The sequence below is a fragment of the Furipterus horrens genome, unplaced genomic scaffold (assembly GCF_987537825.1).
Source record: "Furipterus horrens unplaced genomic scaffold, mFurHor1.1.pri manual_scaffold_13, whole genome shotgun sequence".
NCBI lineage: Eukaryota > Metazoa > Chordata > Mammalia > Chiroptera > Furipteridae > Furipterus > Furipterus horrens.
Window position 1 is genome coordinate 49,417,979 of NW_028327183.1, and position 25,625 is coordinate 49,443,603.

General features: G+C 46.7%; 1 protein-coding gene across 1 annotated transcript in view; it reads right to left on the reverse strand.

The window, feature by feature from the left end:
* LOC149995115 (myosin-14-like) overlaps positions 1-25,625 on the reverse strand; it is a 63,219-nt gene that overhangs the window by 15,848 nt on the left and 21,746 nt on the right. The window contains exons 16-18 of the mRNA XM_090259124.1: positions 25,147-25,318; positions 23,346-23,558; positions 22,673-22,817 (exon numbers count right to left, since the gene is read on the reverse strand). Of these exons, the coding sequence (XP_090115250.1) occupies positions 22,673-22,817; positions 23,346-23,558; positions 25,147-25,318 (530 nt within the window). The remainder of the gene's footprint in view (positions 1-22,672; positions 22,818-23,345; positions 23,559-25,146; positions 25,319-25,625) is intronic.

Here is a 25,625-nt window from a genome sequence, read left to right on the forward strand (position 1 = left end):
TAATTATTTATCGCGGATTTTTTCCTATATCATGGGATTTTGCAGTGGTGTATATATATGCTGTTAAAGTTACATAGGTTTAAGAGTGTAGAATAAATGTAAGGTTCCTACTTCGCGGGGGCGGGGGGGTCTAGAACATAATACCTGCAATAAGGAAGGGAATACTGTAGTTGTATTTTGAATTTTTTGAGCAACTTCAGTAGCATTTTTGACAGTGGCTATATAAATTTACATTCCCACCCTAAAACAAGACTTATCCTTACCAACACTTATCCCCACATCCTTACCACCATTTATTTATTTTCTTTTTGGTGATGGCCATTCTGACAGGTGTGAGGTGACATCTCATTGTGGTCTTGATTTGCACTTTCCTGATAACTCGGGATGTTGAGCATCTTTTCACATACCAGTTAGCCATCTGTATGTCTTCTTTGGAAAAATGTCTGTTCAGATCCTCTGCCTATTTTTTAATTGAAATGTTTGTGTTTGTTGTTATTGTATGTGTTCTTTATATATTTTTGGTTATTAACCCCTTACGCAGTATATGGTTTTCAAGTATTTTTGCCTATTCCATAGGTTGCCTTTTCATTTTGTCGATGGTTTCTTCTGCTGTGCAGAATCTTTTTAGTTTGATGGAGTCACACTTGCTGATTTTTGCTTTGGTTGCTTATGGTTTTGGTGTCATGTCCAAAAAAATCATTGGCAGAATCAGTGTCAAAGAGCTTCTTTCCTCTATGTTTCCTTCTAGGAGTTTTATGGTATCAGATCTTAGTTTAAGCCTTCAATGTGTTTCAAGTTAATTTTTGTGAGTGGTGTAAGACAGGGGTACAATTTCATTTTTGCACGTGTGGCTGTCTAGTTTTCCAGCACCATCTGTTGAAGAAACTATTCTTTCCCCGTTGAGTATTCTTGGCTTTAGATAAACATTTTTTAACATTATTTCTAATCAAAACGTGCCGGTAGTGACACAGTTGATGCCTATCCCCAAAGCCCAAAGGACTTTAAAGCCTCCGTTCAGTCTTCCATTGGAGGCTTTGAAGCCGTTTGTCTGTCCATTGCCGTACCAGGCGCTGAGACACCTGATGCGTATCTTCATCTAGTACTACAACCTGTGGGCATTATATTCAGACCACGAACCGAAGTGTGCTGATGAGCTGCCACTGCTCAGGTGGCCAGCAAAAAACCACTGGGCCACTTTCCAGGCCAGATTCCTTTGCCCTTTCGGCGCCTGTGCCCCATCCCTAGTCTTGCTCTCCAGCCCCCACACCTCCAAACAGGAGCCACTGACCACGACACATGAGCAGAGCACACTGCTGGCCTCACACCATCTGGGCCAAGTTTCAGGTCAAGGTAATAGCTTCTGGCATCTGCTTAGCTCTGTACATTTCCCTCAGTTCTTTCATAGGCAGCATTAATTTGGCCTCTCAATAAGCCTAAGAAATGCACAGGGCAGGTTTTATTAGCCCCATGTGATGGATGATCAAATAAGAAGTCAGAAAAGCAGGAAACACAGCAAGCAGTGGGATTCCCTTTGGGACTCTACATCACAGGACTGATTTTATGAGTAAAGTCAACCATTCTGGGAATGAAACCTCCCAGTTGAAACCAATGTGTTCATTCATCTCACCCTTCTTCTGTTCGCTGATCTTTGCATTCCTCCCATCCGGAACAGCGTTTACAGTAATGGTAAGCCTTACATACGTTTTAGAATTAAATGACACATTTTCTTCCCTAAAAGAGGAGCATATGATCAGGTAGTAATGACAAACCAGTAAACAATCAAAATGCAGTGGTGTAACTATAATTATATTCACTAATTCCATCAAAGTAGTATTTGTTAAGTACTTCCTATATGCCAGGAGCTGGGAAGAGACAGGCGGTGGCATGTGGGATTTCAGCAGCATAGACTCGAGTGGCTGCCAGGAACCAAATCCCAGCTCTTGGGTTTTAGTTTTGGAACATGGGCAAATTATTGAACGTCACGGAGCTTCAGGGTCCTCATCTATACAATGGAGAGCACAAAACATTCCTGACAGGGTAGTAGTGAGGATTATATTAGTTCCTATACATAAAAGCTTCAGAATGGTGCCAGGTCTGTTTAATATGCATTAGCTAGTCACCATTACTAGTTATTACGACTAGGAAGCAGTGATGTAAAAGGCAGAGGCTGAAACTAGGAAAAAAGACTCAGAATTTTTCAAATTACAAACTTAGATTAAAATATATTATTTTTAAAATAATCACCACCACAGAAATATACATATGGTCGGTTGATTTTTTTATAAAGGTGCAAATGGAATTTGACGGGGAAATGAGAATTTTCCATAAGTGATGCTGGAACAACTGGACATGCAAAAAAAAAAAATTCAAGCTTTACCTCACACCATACACAAAATTTTACTCTTAATGGACCGCAGACCTAAATGAGAAAGTTAACGTTACAGAACTTCATCCCATAATGCTCCCCCATACCCCGGTGCAGTCGGCTCTCCCCTCCCCACTCTCCCCTTGCCTTCTGTCCTCTCGTTTTGCTTTTCTTTAAAGAAGCTATGTGAAATGGAATCGCACAATATTTGGTCTTTGGGTCTGGCTTTTGTGTTAGACTAATGATTTTGATTCACTCGTGTTCTTGCACATGTCTGCAGTTTGTCTGTTTCCACTGCTGAGCGGTATTCCATGGTATAGATACACCACATCGGTTAACCCAGCTACATGCGAACACTTGGGTGATTTGCAGTTTGGGGCCATTCTGCATAAGGCTGCTGTGACAGGTCCTTGAATGGACTTAGGTTTTCTTTCACTTGGGTAAACAGCTGTTCATAGGGTAGGTGAATGTTTATAAGAAACTCCAGGCTCTTTTTCAAAGCAGTCGTACAATTTTGCCCTCCTGCAGCCTTTAAGCCAAACTGGGAGGATGATGAAGATGGGGGGGGGGGATCACTGAGCTAGCCTCAGGCCACCTGAGGAGTCACACATACGGTGTCATCTTGCACAAAAAAGCAACCGTTCCTCCCGAGACAGACCCTGAGGAAGACAGACGAGGAACTGAGGTACAGAGCAAACTAGCGCCCCCATCTGAACCCAAGCCACACACGAGGCCTCACGTTGGCCTCGGCCCCAAACATCTGAAGAACAAGAGAGACAATTTTTTTTTTACCTTCCAAGCTTGCATTCTTTATCCACGTGCTCACCCTTTGGGATACAGAATTGAAAATATTTAAGAAACTGGAGGATGGGACTATTCCGTATGTAGACCAAGGGCCCTCCTCCTGAATTGTTTCCATTTCATGTGAGTATTTGATTCCTATTTGCCTCATTCGCCTAGATTCATTTAGGCAGTGACCGAAGTCCCGTGAAATCCAATAGTGCTATGAAAAGCGACAGGAAACCCGAAGAGCATTCTGTGAAAAGGTCTCTCTGCAAGTTCTTCACCGACCACAGCAGCCGTGAGGCCACTCCGCCCCGGGCTCAGGGCCAGAGCGAGGAGAGCGCTGAGCACCAGACAGGGCTGGGCAGGGCCGGAGAAGGAACAGGGCGGGTCACAGGGCTAGCTGGCTGCTGCTCAGGGCTACAGCATGGGGCCAGAACCAGCAGGCAGTCGCAGGGCCAGAGTTGAGACGGGCTCCCCGGGTGTGGGGTGGGGCTTTTCAGACGCCATCCTGCAGAGCTCCCAAGTTCCCACAGAGGACGTGAAGGGGTGGGTCTATGAGACTCTGCGCGACTCTGTCTTCACCCAAAGCATCTCTGACTTTCAGTGGTTTGTATCCTAAGGGTTGTACAAGGCTCATTGCTCTTTTTCTAAGACCAAAAAAAAAAACCATCTTCTTACTAAAAACAATTTTAAAATGACTAGTTGAGAGGTAGAGCCCAAATTTTAGCCTCTACAGAGGCAGAGAGAAAACCTACATGTGTTAAGCAGGCTGGCGAATATATAAAAGGGGGTGGTGGGGACTGTGGCCGACTGGAGGGTCTATACGCCCTCCATGGGGCAGCTACCACAGGGCCCCAGTGAGCTGTAGCTCTGAGGGACTGAGGACCCAGTCTTGCCAGACCTGCTGATTTGCAAGAGAACCCAGCCAAACAGATTTTTACATAAAAGCGCTCAATTACTAAAGATCACCAACTAATTCAGTTTATCTTATAATATCATGTAGATCCAAAAAGCATATTAATACCTGGATTGGCCTCTCAATCACTAACTGGCTCTGGTTTGGAAAATACTAGAAATCATAGCAGCTTTTCATTGTTGCGGTGGGGAACTCACACCTTTCTTGAATGTAGAAGAGCTAGTTCTGTCTTTATGTTTTCTGCTAATCATCGTGTCCTCAATGCTTAGCCCGGAGCCTGGCCCTTCACTGCCCAAACCAGCTGTGGAATGACGGGGTGTGTCGTTGTCACCTGGCTCTCTGTTGCACCCACTTAGGCCTCAAATCTCAAACAAATCTCCACTTCTGCTTTGATATTCCAGGTGGCAACCTTGTGGGAGGTAGACCATTCATGGGTGGGCAAACCTGGCACATCTGTATTTTTCTGGGCACTGCTGAATAATCTAAAAAGACAGGCTGTGTACTTAAGCCAGTCCAAAGCTGTGCTCTGCAGTTCCCAGGTCCTTTTAGGGTACAAGAAACTTCGGTTCACGCCAGGAAACCCCCCACCAGCATCATTTCCACTTAGGAAGGATGGAAGCCTCACTGCTCTGAGGAACAACTCCGGGGCAAAAACACTGATGGTCCTGTGGCTGGAGGTCCAAGAGCTGGCATTCCAGAAGATGCCCATGGTAACTGGAAGCAAGTCCTTCCACGCTTCAAAGTCAGGGGTTCGGCCGACTCTGCCGGACTTGCACGGGATATAGCTGAATGATTCTGTGACCCATAGCTCACCTTGACCTACCTAACAGCTAAAAAGAATTGAAGTTGGAAATCAGAGAAAAGTTGTCTTTGTAAGAGTATTTAATGAGCAGTGAGCACCCTTCCCAGCCCTGTGCTGGAGATGTATTCTGTCTTCATCTAAGCCCAGTGACGGGACATCAAGGAACCATATGGAGTCCTTCCCTTGCGTTACCTGGAGTTTGAAGGACACCAAGAACTTTCAACCTCCCTCTAATGGTGCCTCTTCCTAAACAGGAGCTGCTATGGTCTGCGCCAGAGACGTAGACATGTCCTCTTCTGTCCAGGGCAAACGTGCATGAGTGTGTCCAATGAATCAGACATGAGCCACAGGAGAGGAAGGCCCTTTGCAGAACTGCTTAAATTCTGCCCAAGAGATAGATCTGCCCCAGGAGGCCTGATGACCCCAACCAGCGGTGAGTGGCCAGACCTAGATTCCTAAGAGCAGAGGGAGAAAAACAGAACTGGCACTCAGAGAAAATGTAATATTCCCAGTACAGACCCAGAGAAACCCACAAATGTACCCCAATAAGTGAAGTCAGTTTTGCTCATCTACTAACTTGCTGTAGTCCAAAGTAGTCAACACTTGATTCCATGAACACCGGGCACACCAGCCCTTTCCTGTCCCTCACCTCTCCTCCCTCCTCTGTTCAGACCTGGAGGGTCAGAAGCCTCATCTAGTAAGCTGGGGGCAGGACAGGAGGCAGAGAGAAACAAGGTGTAAAACTGAACAGGGAAAACAGGGAAGCCTGTTTTCCATGCTCTGAAGTGTGTCCTTCATTCTGCTGGAGACGCAGCTCTCTGAGGAGGCAGAGATACAGTCTGTTGGGTAATTGCAGAAGATAACCCTGGCAACGGCATGGACAGAGACTGGAGTCTCTTTGGAGGTCACTGCTGTGATTCACGTGAAAGATGAAGGCCTGGATTAGGAGAGCTGTGGCTGGAACGGAAAGAGCGTGGATCTGAAAACCTGTCTGGAGGCAGCATTGTCGGGAACTAGCCACTCTTTGGCTAGAAGGAGTGGAGGAAAGAGAGAAGTCAAGGGTGACACCTTCTTAGAGGCTGGGCAACAGGTAGCTGAATGTGCCAGGAGCCTAGATAGGAAATAGAGGAGGAGGAGGAACTCGGAAGGAAAATAATGAGGTCAGTTTCAAACATGGTGAACCGGAGGTGCTATTGGCAGGACTTTCCTGGGAAGACGCCTGAGAAGCAGCTAGAAGTCTGGTCTTGGAACAGCAGAGAGGTTAAGGCTGGTGAGATGGATGCATCTGTCCCACCTCGGCATCCTCTGCAGGAGTGGCTCCAGCATGAGGCACTCATCCACACTGGAAAAATTCTTCCAATTACTTTTTGGCACATCTTAGAAGCAGAAGAGAAAAATGGATCGCTTTTTTACATTTTCATTACATTCATTCTAAAATTATACTCTCCTGATTTCCAAGGACTTCCAGTGCCTGGTGTTGATATATAACCACGTAACTTCACCCTCTGTATATAATGCTGAATTACTTACGCCTCTCCCAGGGCTCACTCCTGACATGGGATGTCAAACAGAAATAGAACATGCATCTCCTGCATCTGGGCTGAAACCTTACAGAGAAGTCTATGGGCGGCCATAAATAACCCCGCATGTTCCTGGAAAGGAGCTGTGTGTGCGGACAGCGTAGGGTCACTGCAGATTTATGAGCGCGTCCCCCAGGCCGCGGCTCACACAGCCAGCGCAGGGGCCCGCGGACGGCGGGAGGTCCGAGGCAGCACCACGATGAAAGGACGGCTGGTCCCAGGGCTGTGGGACACCTGGGCACCCCAGGGCCACAGGACACCTTTCCATTTTCTAGCGTTTCTACTGCTACTCTTACAGCCAGGAAAAGACCCTGAGGGTCACTGAATCCTGAGTGTGTTTTCTTACAGCCGTTCGAATCTGTCACCAAGCGCACTAGACAAACTTCTGCTATTGTGGCTACAACGTCTCCCCGCTCTTCCACAAGCGCAAAGGTCGGCCTTAGATGAACTGTGCGTGGGTGGGCACTGCCTTCCCGTCTCTTCTTGCTTTTCTTTCTCATTTCCCACACTCTTGGTTTCCTCTCTCTCTCTCTCTCTCCCCCTCATTATCCTATGAAACTCCTCTTCTTGTGCATAATCTGGAGTAAATGACTTTACCTCTCAAGCCCTTCACTTTCTCACTTGTAACATGAAAGTGTAAGACCAAGTGCTTGTCAAACTTGAATGTGCAAGTGATGCCTCTGAGGATGCTGTTAGAATACAGATTCTGATTTAGTATCAGAACACTGGAGGGGGCCCAAGGCTCCACGTCTCTAACAAACTCAGGTGATTTTCATGCTGTTGACCCGAGAACCTCACTTTAAGTACGAAAACAATCCCGGACGGCAGGGCTCCCTTTCCTTGTACCCGCTGTCCATTGGTAGAGCCTGCGAGGAGAGCCGTGGTGGGAGTGCTGGGGATACTTCAGCCTCCGTGGGGGGAAGTTGAACGTGGTAAAATGCTTTCAAAATAAGCACATCAAATATCTGCCTTCAATGAAAGAGATGATCTCTAAGGACTATTATCATTCCATATTTTAAAACATTTGTGTTTTTCTTCAACATGGAGCATTTCTCAGAAGCTGTTTACATATGAAAGAGTCTAATGAACTCATCAGTGTTGAGGCTGAATTATGGAGGACTTTTTAGAAATAAAGAGAGTGGAAATCATAAAATAAGGGTCAAAACAAGCAATCAAAAAGGATAGACGGTTAACTAACCAAAAGTTGGCTCATAGAAAATGGTCTTAAGATAGCACTTTGGGAAGAATGTTCAAGAGAAAAGAGAAGATGTAAATAAACACTACAGTAAGTAGAAAGGGAAAAATAACTACAGACATAGGAGATGTTTTAATAATTTTAAGGAAATATTATGAGTGAACAAACACCAGAAAACGTCAGAATCCAGAAGCAATGGGTATGTTGTTTTAAAAGTATAAAAATGAAAAAATTTTAATGTGAAAGAATGGAAAACTTATTCAGACAAATAATATTTAAGAAAACGAGAACGTAATAAAAAGCCTTCTCCCCAAACTCACACCCAGACACAAAAGCCAGGCACAGAGGGACTTACAGGTGTGTATTATCAAAACTTCAAACAACAAATAACCCTTATATTATACAAGTTGCCTAATAAGAAATAATAATAAAAAGGTTGTTTACTTGACTTGGGGTGGTGAAGCCATAACACATATACAGATGATGTATTACAGAACTGTATACCTGAAAGCTGTGTACTTTTATCAACCAATGTCACTTCAATAAAGTCAATAAAAAAGTTTAAAAAATAATGTTGAAGAAGGAAAAATGTATAATCTAGATGTCAAAACAAAACTGGGACAATACAAGGAGAGAATATTGTAGGTCCATTTCACTTAGAAATACAAAAAAAAAGTAAAGAAAAGAAATATAAAACACTGACTAACAGAATGTAACATATATTTAAAAATAAGTCATCATAATAGTTCACCCCAGATATTGGAGGATTATTAAACATTATAACATCTATCAATCCACTTCAAAATTTAAAACAGAAAAGTCATGGTTATCTCAATAAATAATGAGAAATCACTTTATTTAAGTCAGCACATTCTTAGTAAAACTTCAGAGGATAGGGATATGAAGTTTATCTTTCAAAAACCTATAGCAAACAAACTACATAATGAAGACATTTTAGAAGGTAGGGAATAAAGCAAAGATACACATTTTAACCACTACTGTTGACCACAGTTTGGAAGGTCTTACCCAATTCACTAAGATTTTTAAAAAAAAGCAAAAGATTGTCCTGACCAGTTTTGGTCAGTTGGTTGGGCATCGTCCCACAAGGTGAACGGCCACCAGTTGGTTTGATTCCCGGTCAGGGCACATGCCTAGGTTGCAGGCCTGGTCCCCAGTCGGGGAGCATGCGAGAGGCAACTGATCGATGTTTCTCTTTCATGTCAATGTTTTTCTGTCTCCCTCTCTTCCTTCTCCTCTTAGAATAAATAAAATCTTTTTAAAGAAGGCCAAAGATTGAAAAAACAGAAAGAGTTGCTATGCTTTGGAGAGACACTGCTCATTTATACAGAAAGCTAAAGGAAATTAAACTAACAAATATTTAAGTTGATGAGTAGATGAATGAATGAATAAATGAATGAATGAATGAGATGGTTCAGCAAGATCCCTAGACAGGAGGTCAACACAGAAACACAGCAGTATTCAAGCAGCACTCCTAGAATGGCAGCTTGGGAAGTTCCACACGCCTCCTCTGTCTTAGTCTGTTCAGGCTGCTGTAACAAAATACGACTGACTGGGTAGCTTTAAAACAACAGAAATTTATTGCTCGTAGTTGGAAAGGCTGAAGTCTAAGATTGTGCTGTCAGCATAGTCATGAGGGACCTCTACCAGGTCCCAGACTTCTTGTTGTACCCTCACATGGTGTGGGGGGCTTGCTGAAGGGTATCTCTGGGGCTCCTTTCATAGAGCAGTCATCTCATCCCCCAGGGCTCCGCCCAGTCACCTCCCAAAGGCCCCACCTACTAACAACACTGTGTTTGGGAGATAAGATTCAGTGTATATAGATTTGGAGGAGACAGATTCAGCTCATAGCACTCTCGCCAGGGGAATAACCATTATCGGTGAAATTTATAAACACAGTAATCTAAAGTCTCTGGGTTTTCCGAACCTGATGAGAGGAAAAGCTATGCAAGTCCAAGAAGCACTGAGAGTTCCAATCAAGAGGAACCCCCAAAAACCCACTCCAAGGCACATCTTAGTTAAAATGGCAACATTCCAAGACAAAGAGAGAATCCTAAAAGCAGCAAGAGAAAAGCAGCAAATAACATACAAGGGAGCTCCGATAAGGCTATCAACTGATTTCTCAACAGAAACATTATAAGCCAGAAGGGAATGGTCAAAAATATTTCAAGCAATGAAAAACAAAGGCCTACAACCAAGAATACTCTACCCAGCAAGGCTCTCATTCAAAATAGAAGGTGAAATAAGGAGTTTCTCAGACAAAGGAAGACTGAAAGAATACATCTCCACCAAACCAGCATTGCAAGAGATGCTAAAGGGACTGTTCTAGGAAAAAACAAGAGAGGAGAGGAACAGAGGTACAAAGGGAAATGAATAAATACACGTCAATAATAACCTTAAATGTAAATGGATTAAATGCTCCAATTAAAAGACATAGGGTAACGGAATGGATAAGAAAACAGGACCCACATATTTGCTGTCTACAAGAAACACACCTCAAAACAAAAGATTTACACAGACTGAAAGTAAAGGGATATAAAAAAATATTCCAAGCAAACGGACCGGAAAAAAAAGCCGGGGTAGCAGTTCTCATATCAGACAAAATGGATTTCAAGGCAAGGACAATAAAAAGAGACAAAGAAGGACATTTCATAATACTTAAAGGAACAATCCATCAAGAAGATATGACTTTGATAAACATATATGCACCCAACATAGGAGCACCCAAATACATAAAGCAAATACTAGAAGACCACAAAAAGGATATCAACAACAACACACTCATAGTAGGGGACTTCAACACTCCATTATCAACAATAGACAGATCATCAAAGCAAAGAAACACCAAGGATATACAGGCATTGAACAACACACTAAACCACATGGATCTAACTGATATATATAGAACTTTTCACCCCAAAGAAGCAAAATATACATTCTTTTCAAGTGCACATGGGACATTTTCAAAGATAGACCACATGATAGGTCACAAAACAAGCCTCAACAAATTCAAGAAAATTGAAATCATATCAAGCATCTTTTCAGATCACAATGCCTTGAAACTAGAAATCAACCTCAGAGGAAAAAATCAAAGACACCCAAACTCATGGAGATTGAATAACATGCTATTAAATAATGAATGGGTTAACAATGACATCAAAGAAGCAATCAAGAAATTTCTAGAAACTAATGATAATGAGCACACAACAACCCAAAACCTGTGGGACACAGCAAAAGCAGTCCTGAGAGGGAAGTTTATAGCAATACAGGCATATCTGAAAAGGCTAGAAGAATCTCAAATAAAAAACCTAACCACAATGCTACAAGAACTAGAACAACAACAACAAACAAAGCCTAGGGCAAGAAGAAGGAATGAAATCATCAAGATCAGAGCAGAACTAAATGACATAGAGACTAAACAAACAATCCAAAAGATCAACGAAACTAGGAGCTGGTTCTTCGAAAAAATCAACAAAATCGACAAGCCTCTAGCCAGTCTAATCAAGAAAAAAAGAGAGAAGACACAAATAAACAAAATCAGAAATGAAAGAGGAGAAATCACGACTGATACCTCAGAAATACAAATGATAGTTAGAAAATACTTCAGACAACTGTATGACAAGAAATTTGACAATCTAGAAGAAATGGACAAATTTCTAGAAACATACAACCTTCCAAAACTGAATCAAGAAGAAGTGGAAAGTCTCAACAGACCAATAACAAAGAAGGAAATTGAAACAGTAATCCAAAATCTCCCGGCACACAAAAGCCCTGGACCGGATGGCTTCACAGGCGAATTCTACAAAACATTCAGGGAAGAACTAACTCCTATCCTCCTCAAACTGTTCCAAAAAATCCAAGAAGAAGGGAAAATCCCAAACTCTTTCTATGAAGCCAGTATTATCCTAATCCCCAAACCAGGTCAAGACACAACAAAGAAAGAAAACTACAGGCCAATATCACTGATGAACATCGATGCTAAAATCCTCAATAAAATATTGGCAAACAGGATCCAGCAACACATCAAAAAGATCATACATCATGATCAAGTGGGCTTCATTCCAGGGATGCAAGGATGGTTTAATATTCGCAAATCAATAAATATAATACATCACCTAAACAGAATGAAAGACAAAAATCACATGATCATATCAATAGATGCAGAAAAAGCATTTGATAAAGTTCAACACCCATTTATGATGAAAACACTCAGCAAAATGGGAATAAAGGGAGCATATCTTAACATAATTAAGGCTATATATGAGAAGCCTGAAGCCAACATCATACTCAATGGACAAAAACTGAAAGCATTCCCCCTGAACTCAGGAACGAGACAAGGTTGTCCACTCTCTCCACTCCTTTTCAACATAGTGTTGGAAGTCCTAGCCACAGCAATCAGACAAGAAAAAGAAATAAAAGGAATCCAAATTGGGAAAGAGGAAGTGAAACTTTCATTATATGCAGATGATATGATAGTATACCTAGAAAATCCTATAAACTCCACTAAAAGACTACTCAATATAATAAGTGAATTTGGCAAAATCGCAGGGTACAAAATAAATATACAGAAATCCAAGGCATTTCTGTACACCAACAATAAAATAGCAGAGACAGAGACGAAAAAGAAAATACCATTTACTATAGCAACAAGAAAAATAAAGTACCTAGGAGTAAACTTAACCAAAGAGATAAAAGACCTGTACTCTGAAAATTACATAACATTGAAGAAAGAAATTAAGGAAGAAACAAATAAATGGAAGCAAATACCATGTTCTTGGATGGGAAGAATCAACATCATCAAAATGGCCATACTACCCAAAGCAATTTACAAATTCAATGCAATCCCTATTAAAATACCAATGACATATTTCACAGACCTAGAACAAATACTCCATAAATTCATATGGAACCAAAAAAGACCCCGAATAGCAAAGGCAATCTTGAGACAGAAGAACACAGCAGGAGGAATCACAACACCAGATATCAAACAATACTACAAAGCCACTGTAATCAAAACAGTATGGTACTGGCATAAGAACAGACATATAGATCAGTGGAACAGAATAGAGAGTCCAGAAATAAACCCAGGCCTCTATGGTCAACTAATCTTTGATAAAGGAGGAAGGAACATAAAATGGAGTGAGAAGAGCCTTTTAACAAATGGTGCTGGGAGAACTGGATAGGGACCTGCAAAAAAATGAAACTAGACCACCAACTTACACCACACACGAGAATAAACTCAAGATGGATCAAACACTTAAATGTAAGCCGTGACACCATAAAAGTCCTAGAGGAAAACATAGGCAAGAAAATATCAGATATCTCACGTAACAATCTCTTCACGGATACATCTCCTAAAGCAAGAGAAATAAAGGAAAAAATAAATAAATGGGATTACATCAAACTGAAGAGTTTCTGCTCAGCAAAAGAAAACAACAGCAAATTGAAAAGGAAACCAACCATATGGGAAAACATATTTGCCAATGACATCACAGACAGGGGACTGATTTCCAAAATATATAAAGAGCTGATACGACTCAACATCAAGAAAACAAACAACCCAATTAAAAAATGGGCAAGGGACCTGAACAAACACTTCTCCGAAGAGGACATACAGAAGGTCCATAGACACATGAAAAAATGCTCAACATCATTAGCCATCAGGGAGATGCAAATAAAAACCACAATGAGATACCACCTTACACCAGTCAGAATGGCCATCATCAACAAATCAACAAGCAACAAGTGCTGGCGAGGATGTGGAGAAACGGGAACCCTACTGCACTGTTGGTGGGAATGCAGACTGGTGCAGCCACTATGGAGAACAGTATGGAATTACCTCAAAAGATTAAAAATGGAACTGCCTTTTGAACCAGCGACTCCACTACTAGGATTATACCCGAAGAATCTTGAAACACCAATTCAAAAGAACTTATGCACCCCTATGTTCATAGCAGCACTGTTTACAATAGCTAAGTGCTGGAAACAACCTAAGTGCCCATCTGTAGATGAGTGGATCAAAAAACTGTGGTACATTTACACAATGGAATACTATGTAGCAGAAAGAAAGAAGGAACTCCTACCATTTGCAACAACATGGATGGAACTAGAGAGAATTATGCTTAGTGAAATAAGCCAGGCAAAGAAAGAAAAATACCATATGATATCACCTAATACAGGAAACTAAAGAACAACACAAACAAAGGAACTAAATAGAACAAAGAGCAGAATAGCAGTCAATAGGGGGGAGGGGAGAGGGAGAGAAGGGGGATAAGTAAGGGAAGGGTTTAATTAAAGAGCCTGTATAAAAGACTCATGGACATAGACAACAGGGAGGGATATGATTGCGGGAGAGGGGGTGGGCTGGGTGGGGGAGAGAAATTGGGGGAAAAGGGGACAACTGTAATTGAAAAACCAAAAAAAATAAAAAATAAAAAAAAAATAAAGTCTCTGGGAATTTTTCTAAAGGCATACAGCAAATGGAGAAACATTTGTTCACGAAAACCTACTAAATCTCAGTAAGCCAGTGGTATCTGAGTCACAACCTACTCCTTACCTGGCTCTCTCCACCCTGTCCATCCACCAGCACAGTGTGAAAGAAGTTCTACTGTGGGCAGATGTTGCCGGGAAGACAGGGCTCACTCTCACCCCATTTTCAGTCTAGGGATATAGTTACCCCTTGGGAGGAGCAGCTTGTCAGCAGTTCGTGTCCCCCAAACCCAGAGGTCTGGGCCTCCCCCACACTCATAAGGTGCAAAATCTACCCTAGACATAGCAGGCCAATAATACTTGGCCCAGGTCACCCTGAGCCTAGCTCACTTGTAGGGTGGAGGCTCTGTGGTTGAAGAAGTAAGGCAAGAAAACCAGAGATTGCCACTATGCTCAGAGTTGTGCTCATGGAGCAAGGATACCGCTCCAAGGGCAGTGGGCCATTGTCCCCGGCCCCAGCTCCAGAGCAGCAGTGCAGAAGTTCTGCTCAGTGGGGAGGCAGGCTGTAGGAACGGAGAGCTGAGCTCCACTTATCTCCCTAAAAAGTCTGACTTTACTTGCAACAGAGAGTGGAAAAGTTCAAGCTAAAAAGCATTTTGATAGACAGTAAAGATTTTGTTGTGAGGCAGTTAGAGAAGATGTGTAGCGTTGGAATAGCAGTGAGCAAAATGGTGGATCAGTTAGAAGTTCAGTAAAGAGACTCAAGGAAGACAGGGAGACAGGTCAGAACTGTCGTGGGCTTGAAACAAGCTTCAAAGACTGGCTTCAGCAACTTGCCTCTGCAAAAGGCCTGACTTTAATCTGATCAAATTGTGGAGCAATATACACTCAAAAGCAATGCAGAAAATTCTATGTTGTCATAAATGCCCAGTTTCGGCAAAAAATTTGCAAGCTATGCACAGAAATGTGAAAGTGTAATTTATACACAGGAATAAAAGCAGACAAAAGAAACTGCCTTTGAGGACAGCCAGATGTTGACTGGACAGAAACTTAAAAATAATTATTACAAATGTGTTAAACTAACAAAAGGATATAACATTTAAAGAATCAAAGGAAGGTATGATGGCAGTGTCACATTAAATAGAAAATATCAATAGAGGTAGAAATTATTTAAAAGGACCAAATGAAAAGTTTGGAGTTGAAAAGCAAAACAAACAAAACGAAAAATTTACTAGAGGGGCGCAAAAGCAGATTTCAGCTGGCAGAAGACAGAATCAGCCAACAGAGAGAAAAAGAGGAAGAGAAAAATATAAACGGAGCCTCTGAGAAATATGAGTCACCATTATGCTTAATGGTAACATCAGATGAAGGAGAGAGAAGGGACAAGAAAAAGTATCTGAAGAAATGCGACCACCCATCAATCTATATGCTATACAAATACAAAGATATACTATGCAAATAACAAACACAAGAGAGCTGCAGGGGCTATGCTAATAATAAACAAAATGAACTTTTAAAAATGTTACTAGAGATCAAATAAAACATATTATAATAGAAAGGTCAATCCGATCAGAAGATATAACCATTATAAACATATAATGAGTTGGGCAGAGCCTCAGAATACATTCCCCAAAATGTTTTTTATAACATTAGTCTATACATTCAAGAAGCTCACCAAGGTCAGTCCAGAGAAGATAAAACACAAAGAAATTCACCTTCAGATGTATCATAGTCAAAATGTTGAAAGAGAAAATTTTGAAAGCAGCAAAAGAGAAATAATTCCTTGCACACAAGGGAACCCCAATAAGTTTAAAAACTGACTTCCAGTCAGAAACAATGGTGACCACAAAGGAGTGGGATGGCCATATTCAAAGTGCTGAATAAAGAAGCTGTCAGCTAAAAATATTACATCCGGCAAAACTATGTTTCAAAATCAATGGAGAAACTAGGACATTACAAGGCAAACAGAAACTTCTAGCAGACCCAGTGAACAAGAAATTGTGAAGGAAGTTCTTCGAACTATCAGCAAATGGCACCATACAGTAGTTCAATTCACAAGAGAAAACAAAGAGCTCTGATGAAAATAATTTCATATGTAATTACAAAATACCATATTAATGCACATTTGTCCTTTCTTCTCTTAACTGACTTAAAAACAATTACTGATATACAGGATAGGGCAAAAGTACACTTACAGTTCTGAGTACATGAAACAGAGTTTATTCTCATATTATCACTTACTAATTATTCTATTATTTTCCACACAAACAACTGTAAACCTACTTTTACCCCATCCTGTAGATATCTAAACACATGTGAAGATATAAATTATATATATATATCTAAACATGTATCTATTCGTCGTCGGCAGCCGTCCGTCTCGAGAGACGATGGTGTAGCTTCCTAAGAGTCTATCTGCACCGCCGAGAATGGCTGTGCAGTCCGACTCGGGAGTGACACGGTATCTGTCTCCTCCCGTGTTGAAGCTACAGAGCCTGGGCAGGGTGATATGGAGGGTCTGCTGTTGCCCATGCAGCAGACCCCCCCTCTCTTCGCAGCTGAAGGATCCAAGGGAAAGACGGAGTCAATACAGCTTGGCTTCAGGTGCGCCGCAGGAGTTGCCGGTGTTGACTACAACGTCAAACCGCCTTAGGGACTCCGGCTCCGGATTTTCTGTCGGGGTTTACTCCCTTAGCCTTTCCCCTGAAGAGGTATGCCGCAAGGCAGCGGAGGTTTTTTGGAGTCAGAGTTTTCCTTCTCTGATGTGCCCTGACTGGAAGATCGAACCAGCGACACTTAGCTCGCAGGCCGACGCTCAATCCACTGAGCTAAACCAGCCAGGGCCATGTATCTATTACATGTTGTATATCTAAACATACATAACACATATATCATACGTGCGTGTTTGTGTTCTTGGACCTCTAATCTACAGAAAGAGCCGTGTACAGCAGGAGGCGGGGACAAAGCTGCACACTTCCCAGTAACAGTGGGCGGGACAAGGGAGCACGGAGAGGACACCAGGTGGCAATTTGAATTCACAGAAAGAAAGAAAACAAAATTCTTAAATAAAGGGATTAATACAACAAACTCCATAAAAGTACTTGCTCTTCTCTATTCTCTCAGCTTCACTAAAATACACAGAACTATAAAAAGTCATAATTATAACAATGTACTGATGGGCATGGGCATGCAGCATAAACATTATACATCTACATATACATGTAACAACAGCACAAAACACAGTGAGTAGGGACTAGAATTGTACAGGTGCAACATTTCTACATTTTGCTGGAACTGAGATACTATAAATCTGAAGTAGAGTCTGGTAAAATCTATAATGGAGACCTAGAGAAGCTACTAAGAAGCTGTCTCAAAAAATATAGATTAAAAAAACCAGTAAAAGAATTAACATAGCACAATAAAAATATCTGCTTAATGAAAAAGAAAGCAGTAAAGAAGAAAGGAAGAAAAATGATATGAGACATGGAAACCAAAATATCAGACATAAACTCTATCAATAAGCGTACCATGTGTGAAAGGATTAAACAGTCCAATTAAAGGAGAGAAAGACTGGATAAAAAACAAGACCTAACTGTATGCTGACTAAAGGAGCTACATTTTAGACCCAAAGGTACAAACAGGTTTAAAGTAAACAGAGGAAAAAGATATACCGCGCAAAGAGCAACCACAAGAGCACGGCAACGGCTGTACTAATAACAAACATACTTTAAAGCAAAGTGCTACACATTATAATGGAACTTATTATAATGAAAAGGTCAATCCAACAAGAAGATATAACCATTATAAATATATAATGAACCTAACAGAGGATCATAACACATGAAGCAAAAATTGACAACACTAAAAAAAAAATACACAATTCAACAATAATTATCGGAGACTTCAATATTCCTCTTTCAATAAAGGGGAAAAATGAGAAGATGCGCAAGGATATAGAAGACCTGAAAAACATTATAAACCAAACAGACCTAACAGACAGGCACAGAGAGGTGTTCAGCAGGCAGAATACATCTTCTCAAATGCACATTCCCCCGTTCTCAAATGGAAAATTCCCCAGGATAAGCCATTTGGTAGGCCGTAAAGCAAGCTACATTGAATTTTAAATAACTGAAGTCCTATAAAGCACATTTCTGACTACTAGGGAATTAAATTAGAAATTAATAACAGAAGGAAAGCTGGAAAATTCTCAAATAACTGAAAAATAAACAACACACTCTTAAATCACCAATGGGTCAAAAACATCATAAGAGAAACTGAAAGCACTTTGAGACAGACGAAAACAGAAACACAGCACACCAAAACTTACGGGATGAACAGCTAAAGCAGAGCTTGGAAGGAAGTTATGACTGTAAATGCTTATGTTAATTTAAATTCTTTCTCTAATTCTCCACCTCGAAAAGCAGAAAAAGAAGAGCAAAGTAAACCCAAAGCGAGCAGAAACAAGGATGTATAAGGATTAGAGTAGAAATAAATAGGAGTAGAAAAAACAATAGAGAAAAATCAGTGAAAGCAAAAGATGGTCCTTTGAAAGCTCGACATTCACAAATCTTTAGCCAGATGAACTAAGCATAAAGGAGGGGAAAACACTTGAACTACTTAAGTCAGAAGTAAAAGAAATAACATCGCCAATGCCATTGCCAAAATAAAAAGAAGTATAAATGAGTACTATGAACAACCATACGCCAACAAATTACGTAATTTAGATGAAATAGGCAAATTTCTATAAAATTGATGCAAGAAGAAACAGTAAATATGAATAGGCCTATCTAAAGAAAAGCTCAGGGATATTAGTGGAATGAACATAAAGTTGGGCCAGGTGGATCAGGCCGACTTTATTAATTTAGGACCACTAAGCAGAGATTCTGGACCTGACGTTGTAGCTCGAGGGGTTAGAAAGCATTCTCAGTTAGTTTGGTCCGTTGGACCAAAAGGGGATGCACACTAAGTGAAGGTGAAACATCGAGGGAAATTAGCCTGTTAGAGTGGGTTTGTCATGTAGGACCTGCCCACCCATGCCAGGAGGACCCAAAGGACGCACTTCTCACAACTGGGAAAAATACATGTGTGAGGGGAGCTCCAGGGTCCTTGAATAGCCCTGGGGCTCCTCTTTTCTGTAGTGAGAAGTTACAGTGAAAGCTGGGGCCACTGAACTGGGATCCTTCATCGCAGGAGGGCTAATTGCGTCTTGGAATGGCAGGGGCCAAATAATGGTCCTCACCGGTCAAAGACAGAGGGTGGCGGAGCCAAACGCATCACCAGGACAATCTCATTCACAGACGCCTTTGGCTCTGGCTAGTGGATCATGGTGCTCCTGGAAGAGAAGCAGATGAGCTGTCTGTTTGGTTCTTTTGAAGATTTTCATTTATTTGTTTTTAAAGAGTGGAGAAAGGAGGGAGAAAGAGAGGGGAAAAAGATGTGAGGGAGATACATCCATCAGTTGTCTCTCACACACACACCCCAGCCAGGGACCTGGCCTGCAACCCAGGCACATGCCCTGACCAGGAATTGAACCAGCAACATTTTGGTTCACAGGATGACACTCAGCCCACTGAACCACACCAGTCAGGGCTAACATGGGCAGTCTATTAAACTCCTACTTAATCTATATAAGCAGAAGAGTCCTAGGTCAAGTAAGCAGAAATATCAATTGAATCACCAACACAAAGAGTCATGGCTCCTTAACTGTGTTCCTCAGTGAGCCAGTCGGCAGACCCCTTGAGGAAGGACCCCAGTACACTACCCAAACTGTATACTGTTAATTTTTCTCCTGCCTCTCCCCCAAGGCACCTACAGTCTTTCACCCATGTAACCCTGCCGTGGGGAAAGGAAAATAATCAGACTCGGGAAATTCCTGGCCCCTGCCATTCCAAGACGCAATTGGCCCTCCTGCAATGAAGGATCCCAGTTCGGTGGCCCCAGTTTTCACTGTAACTTCTCACTACAGAAAAGCGGAGCCACAGGGCTATTCAAGGACCCTGGAGCTCCCCTCACACATGTATCTTTCCCACTTGTGACAAGTGTGTGGTCGGCGCGGCTGCTCGGCGAGGCCCGACGGCCCGGTCCGGCGCGCTGCGCGGCGGCCGGCGGCGGCACCATCCACGGCGGGCTCGGGAGACGGAGGCCGGGCTCAGCGCGGGCTCCCCGGCATGCCCCGGCCGGCCGCCGCCTCAGAGCCGGGCCGCGTACGCAGGGTGGCTCCGCAAGCGCCGGGATGCGGGCCGGGCCTTCCCTCGCACCACGGTGCTCCGCTGCACCGCGCGCCCGGGCACCTCCGCCCCGTGCCCCGCGCCCCCAACAGAGCGCGCGGTCCCTGCCGCCCGGCCGTCGCGGGCCCATGGACGCGGCCTCCTGGGCCCGCTGCCTACCTGCGCTCGGGCCCGCCTCTCAGGTGCCGGGCCGCTTCGGGTCCCTGCGGTCGGGGCGCCACCAGTGTCCCGGGCGCCCCGCGGCCGCAGCAGATGCTACTGGAGCCTCTACGCACTCCCGGGGCGGGGCAGTCTGGTGGGCGGGCGCAGGGGAGGAGGAAGCCAGAGGGGCAGTGATCGGCGGCCCTGTCGGCCAATGGCAGCGCCGATCTTCGCCTACCAAAGGAAGCCCTCGGCCAGTGGCAGCCAGGGGCGGGGACAAAGGGCAGGGCGTAAGGTCACTTGCCTACGGTGGGGCGCGGGGATGGGGCCTTCAGGTTGGGTGGGCTGGTGTGGGGCCAGCAGAGTACTCCCAGCAGCGACGGTGGCGGAGGCGGTGGGTCGCAGCGGCCGGAGCGGGAGCGGTGGCGGAGACGGCCCCAGCGGCGGCGGAGATAGGAGAGGCCGTCGGAGGGGCGGTGGGAGCGGGGTCGGTGGCGCCGCCTGTCGGATCAGCGGCGGCGTCTTTGACAGAAGCGGGGACGGCGGCGGAGGTGCTATCGGCGGGAGGGCCCGGAGCGGCGGCGGAGGAGGCGGGAGCGGGGGCGGCGGGAGAGGCGGTGGCTGATAGCACCTCCGCCGATGTCACAGGTCCTGCCGACGCCCCAGCTACCGCCGCCGCTCGCGCCGCCGCCTCCGGCCCCCGTCCCACCGCCGCCGCCCCGGGTCCCACCGCCGCCGCCCCCGGTCCCAGCGGCGGCAGAGGTCGGAGAGGCCGTCTGAGGGTCGGCGGGGGCGGCGGCGATGGATCGGTGGGGCGGTCGCGGTGGGACCCGGGGGTGGCCGCGGTGGGACCCGGAGGGCGGCGGCGGCGGGACCCGGTGGCGGCGGCGGAGGTGCTATCGGCGGGAGGGCCCGGAGCGGCGGCGCTGGGACACGGGGTGGCGGCGCTAGGATGGGGTCGGGGGGCCGCGGCGGCGGGAGTGGGGGCGACGGCGGTGGGACCAGGGCCGGAGGCGGCGGCGCGAGCGGCGGCGGGAGCTGGGGCGGCGGTGTGAGCTGGGGCGGCGGCAGGACCTGGGGCGTCGGCGGTGGCGCTATCGGCCACCGCCGCTCCCGCTCCGGGCCCTCCCGCCGATAGCACCTCCGCCGTCACCCCAGCTCCAGCTCCCGCCGCTCCCGCCGACGCCGGCCCCGATTCCACTGCCGCAGCCCCCGTTCTCGCCACCGCCGGCCACGGTCCCACAGCCGCCACCCCCGCTCCAGGCGCCGCCGACCCCGGCCCCAGTGGCGGCAGAGGTAGGAGAGGCCGTCGGAGGGGCGGTGGGAGCGGGGACGGCCGGCGGAGGTGTTATCGGTGGCAGCGGCCGGAGCGGCGGCGGCGGCGGCGGAGGCGATGGGAGCGGGGGCGGCCGGAGAGGCGGTGGTCGATAGCACCTCCGCCGCCGCCCCAGCTCCCGCTCCCGGCGCCGCCGCCGTCCCCGCTCTCCCACCGCGGACGGCGCCGCTCCGGGCGCTGACACCGACCGCCTCCGCCACCGTCGCTGCTGGGAGTACTCTGCTGGCCCCACACCAGCCCACCCAACCTGAAGGCCCCAACCTGAAGGGAAGAGAAACAAGCAAAGATTTATGATTCTCCCCACCAACCAGGTCAGGCACGTTCTTGCCTCAGGGCCTTTGCACTGGCTATTCCCGCTGGAAGTCCTCACTATTCCTTAAACAACAAGGCACATTCCTGCCTCAAGGCCTGTGCACTGGTTATGCCCCCTGCCTGGAACTCACCTCCCCACTGATGCTGGGATGGCTCAACCCTCAGCTCCCTCAGTTTTTTAACTCAGATGTCACTTCTCACAGAGCCCCTCCATGGCCTCTATTTAAAGTCACAAGCCCCTGACTTAGCACCTGATCCCCCTTTCCTGTTCATCATTTCCCTGTAGCACTCATTACCCCAGTATCAATTATGAATATGTTTACATTGTCTACACTCTGCCTTTCCTGCTAAAACAGGAGCTCCGCAGGGAAAGGTTCGTTGGTGGTTTTGTTCACGGCTGGTGCGCACCCAGCGAATGCTGAATGAAGATGGAACGAGGACGTGGATGTGTGAGGAAGGAACCCCAGGCAGATGGGCTGGCCTGGAACCTGCCAAGGACACCTCCTCCAACCCAGCATCCTGCCCTCCCTCCCTGGGCCCCACCCCCACTCCTGCCGTAACCCACCCTCCGGGCCTGTTCCAGCTGTTCCGCCAGCTCTCCCAGCGCCTGAGTGTGGCGCTGCCTCAGCTCCTGCACTGCCACCTCGTGAATGCGTGTCTCCTCCTCCAGAGTCTTCTTCAACTCCGTCACCTCCTGTTCCCTCTTGGACCTTTGATTGGGGGACAGGGGCAGGGAACAGAATTTCAGAACAGGGGAAGGCAGGGACTATGGGGGAGCCCCCCAACAACTGGTTGGGCTTCCGTTTATTGTATCTGTCCAAGAATGGGACCTCAGTGTACGCCGAGGGGGGAATGTGGCTTTAGGGGTGAACTCCTACTCATCTTTCAAAACCCTGTTCAAAAGGCCCCTTCCCAGGGATGACTTCCTGAACTTCCTCCCGTGGAGGCGGCTTAGGGGCCTTCTCTTACCATGCTACATGACTCCATCAAAGCCCACTTTCTTCTGGACCGGGTCTGCTCTTTGCCCAAATCTGCCTCCCCCGAGACTGGGAGTTCCTGGGGGCCATGCCTGGGTCTGACTCATCTCTGTCCCCAGCTGGTCCAGAGCTAGTACTCAGTAAACAACTGTTGAATGACGAACCCTCTGTAGAGATGGAGAATTCGCACCCAAGGCCTTCTTCCCTCCCCCGCCCCTGCACGTGCCCAGGCTGTGCCGGCGCCGGGCAGCCGGGCCTCACCGGAGCTCCTGCTGAGCGTTGGTCGAGTCCAGCGTATCTTCCAGCTCGCCCTGCAGGGCCTCCAGCTCCTCGCCTAGGTCCCGCCGCTGCTTCTCTGCCTTGGCCCTGGCCGCACGCTCGGCCTCCAGGTCTTCCTGGGCCTCGGCCAGTCCTACCTGCGCCTCCCGAAGGGATTTGAGCAGCTGGGCCTGTGACCCGCCCTCCTCCTCTACCCTGGGGGCAGACAGGACCTTGGAGTTAGTTACAGAGGCAGGCAAGGGGCAGGGAAGGCCTCCTCTTCTGGGGGCGAAGAGGCCAGATGTGGCCTCTTTGGGGGGACCTGTGCTGGGTTCACACACAGCTCTGCCCCTGGGCATGTGCCTCCAGGATTCAGAGCCTCAATTTCTGAGCTGTAAAAGTGGAGCAACACTAACTAATCCCAGGGACACTTGCTAAGTAAGACCCTGCCATGTGCAAGCCCTTTGCTCTATGGTAACGCTTATGCCAGACGAGGAAACCGAGGCGCAGAGCAGGGAAAGCATGTGCCCATGGCACACGGTCAGCAAGTGGCAGAGCTGATCCCGGAGACCCGCCCCATAACCTCTATAGAACACAGCCTCTTGCAAAGAGAAGTGGAATGGAGGGGCAGCTCTGACGGGGGGTTGCGCTGACAGGGGTTTGTATCCGCTGCTGGGTCACCTGCCTGGCAAGTGACAACCTCTCTAAACAGCAGGCTCCTGGTCTGTGAGAGGCATGAACACCCTACTTCACGGGCTGCCGTGAGAATGGCAATAAAATTAATAAGAATGCTGTATGATCCCCCTTATCGAGAATAGGAAAGTCTGCCCTGACTGGTGTGGCTTAGTTGGGCATCATCCTGCAAAGGTTGCTGGTTCAATTCCCAGTCAGGGCACATGCCTGGGTTGCAGGTTCCTTCCCCGATCGTGGGAGAGGCAACCGATCAATGTTTCTCTCTCACATCAATGTTTCTCTCCCACTCTGCCTCCCTCCCTTCTCCTCTCTCTAAAAATAAAGTCTATTAAAAATATAACAAGAACAAAGCAATAAAGTAATGAAAAGTGGTAACAGACACACCCAGCAGTTACTGAGGGCTCAGGGTGTGCCAAGCATTTTATGAGCACCTTCTTATTTAATTCCTACATTAACCCCCACTTTATAGAGGAAGAAACTGAAGCTACAGTGGTGATGTCATTTGGGTGAGGTCACATGACCAGAAAGGGGAGGAGCCAGGATTTGAACCCAGAAGTCAGACTCAGGGTGCGTGTCCTTACACACACACACACACACTCTCCCTGGACCAGCAGTTCTAAGAAGCACATTTTTCCTACAGTCAAGGGTGTCTCGGTTTGCATAAAGTGCCGTGGATCAAAAGCATTTGAAAAGCCCAGCACCACATCTAGGACATGGGAGGTGTTCAATAATCATGAATGTGTCATTATAATGATTCTGGTGCCTAAGATGGTCTGACTGCTTCTCAAGTCACGCTGAACCTGGGCTGCTCGGTGAGGGGAGGCTGAGCAGGGGAGGGAGAAATCCCATTTTCTTGCCCCAGTTCTGAACCCAGAACCATGCAAGTTACTAGACACCAGGGCCTAGTTTCATCGTTCCCTTAAGCAGGTGGGCTTGGAGCTCTCGTCAAGGCCAGTTCACACAGGGGACACTGAGGCTCAGAGAGGGGGTGGCGGGTGCACAGCCAGTGAGCGGCCCCGCCCCCGGGAGGGCCTCGCTGGGGTGAGCCCCCGTGCTGGCAGGCCAGGTGCAGTGCTCCGTACCCCGCCGACCTCCCACCCCGACCCCGCACCTGGCCAGGGCGGCCTGCAGCTCCTCCTCCTTGCGGCCCAGCTGGGCCCGCAGCTCCTCCACGCGCTGCTGCTGTTCCACCATCTGCTCCTGCAGCTCGGAGCTCTCCCCGTCCAGCCGCCGCTTCAGCTTCTCCAGCTCCTGGCGGCCCTTCTCCTCCTTCCGTAGGCGGTCTGGAAACGGGAGTGGGGGCCATGCACACGGGCGCCACACCCACATGCCCCACGCCTGGCAGCTCCCGCGGAGACCCACGGCCCGGCACTTGCCAGGTGTCAGACTCGGCTCAGCATCTCCCTCCTCTTTCCAGCTTCCCGGCCAGACCCTCAGACACTGCCCCCTTCTCCTCGCCCCCAAGGACGGCCTCTGCTCCTGCTTACTGCCTCTCTGCCCTGCCCTCTCCTCCCTGTCTTCCCGGCCACCGGCCTCCGGCGCTTGATCCCTTCTGCTTCTGCTTCTGAGTCCATAGCAAAAGACAGAGAG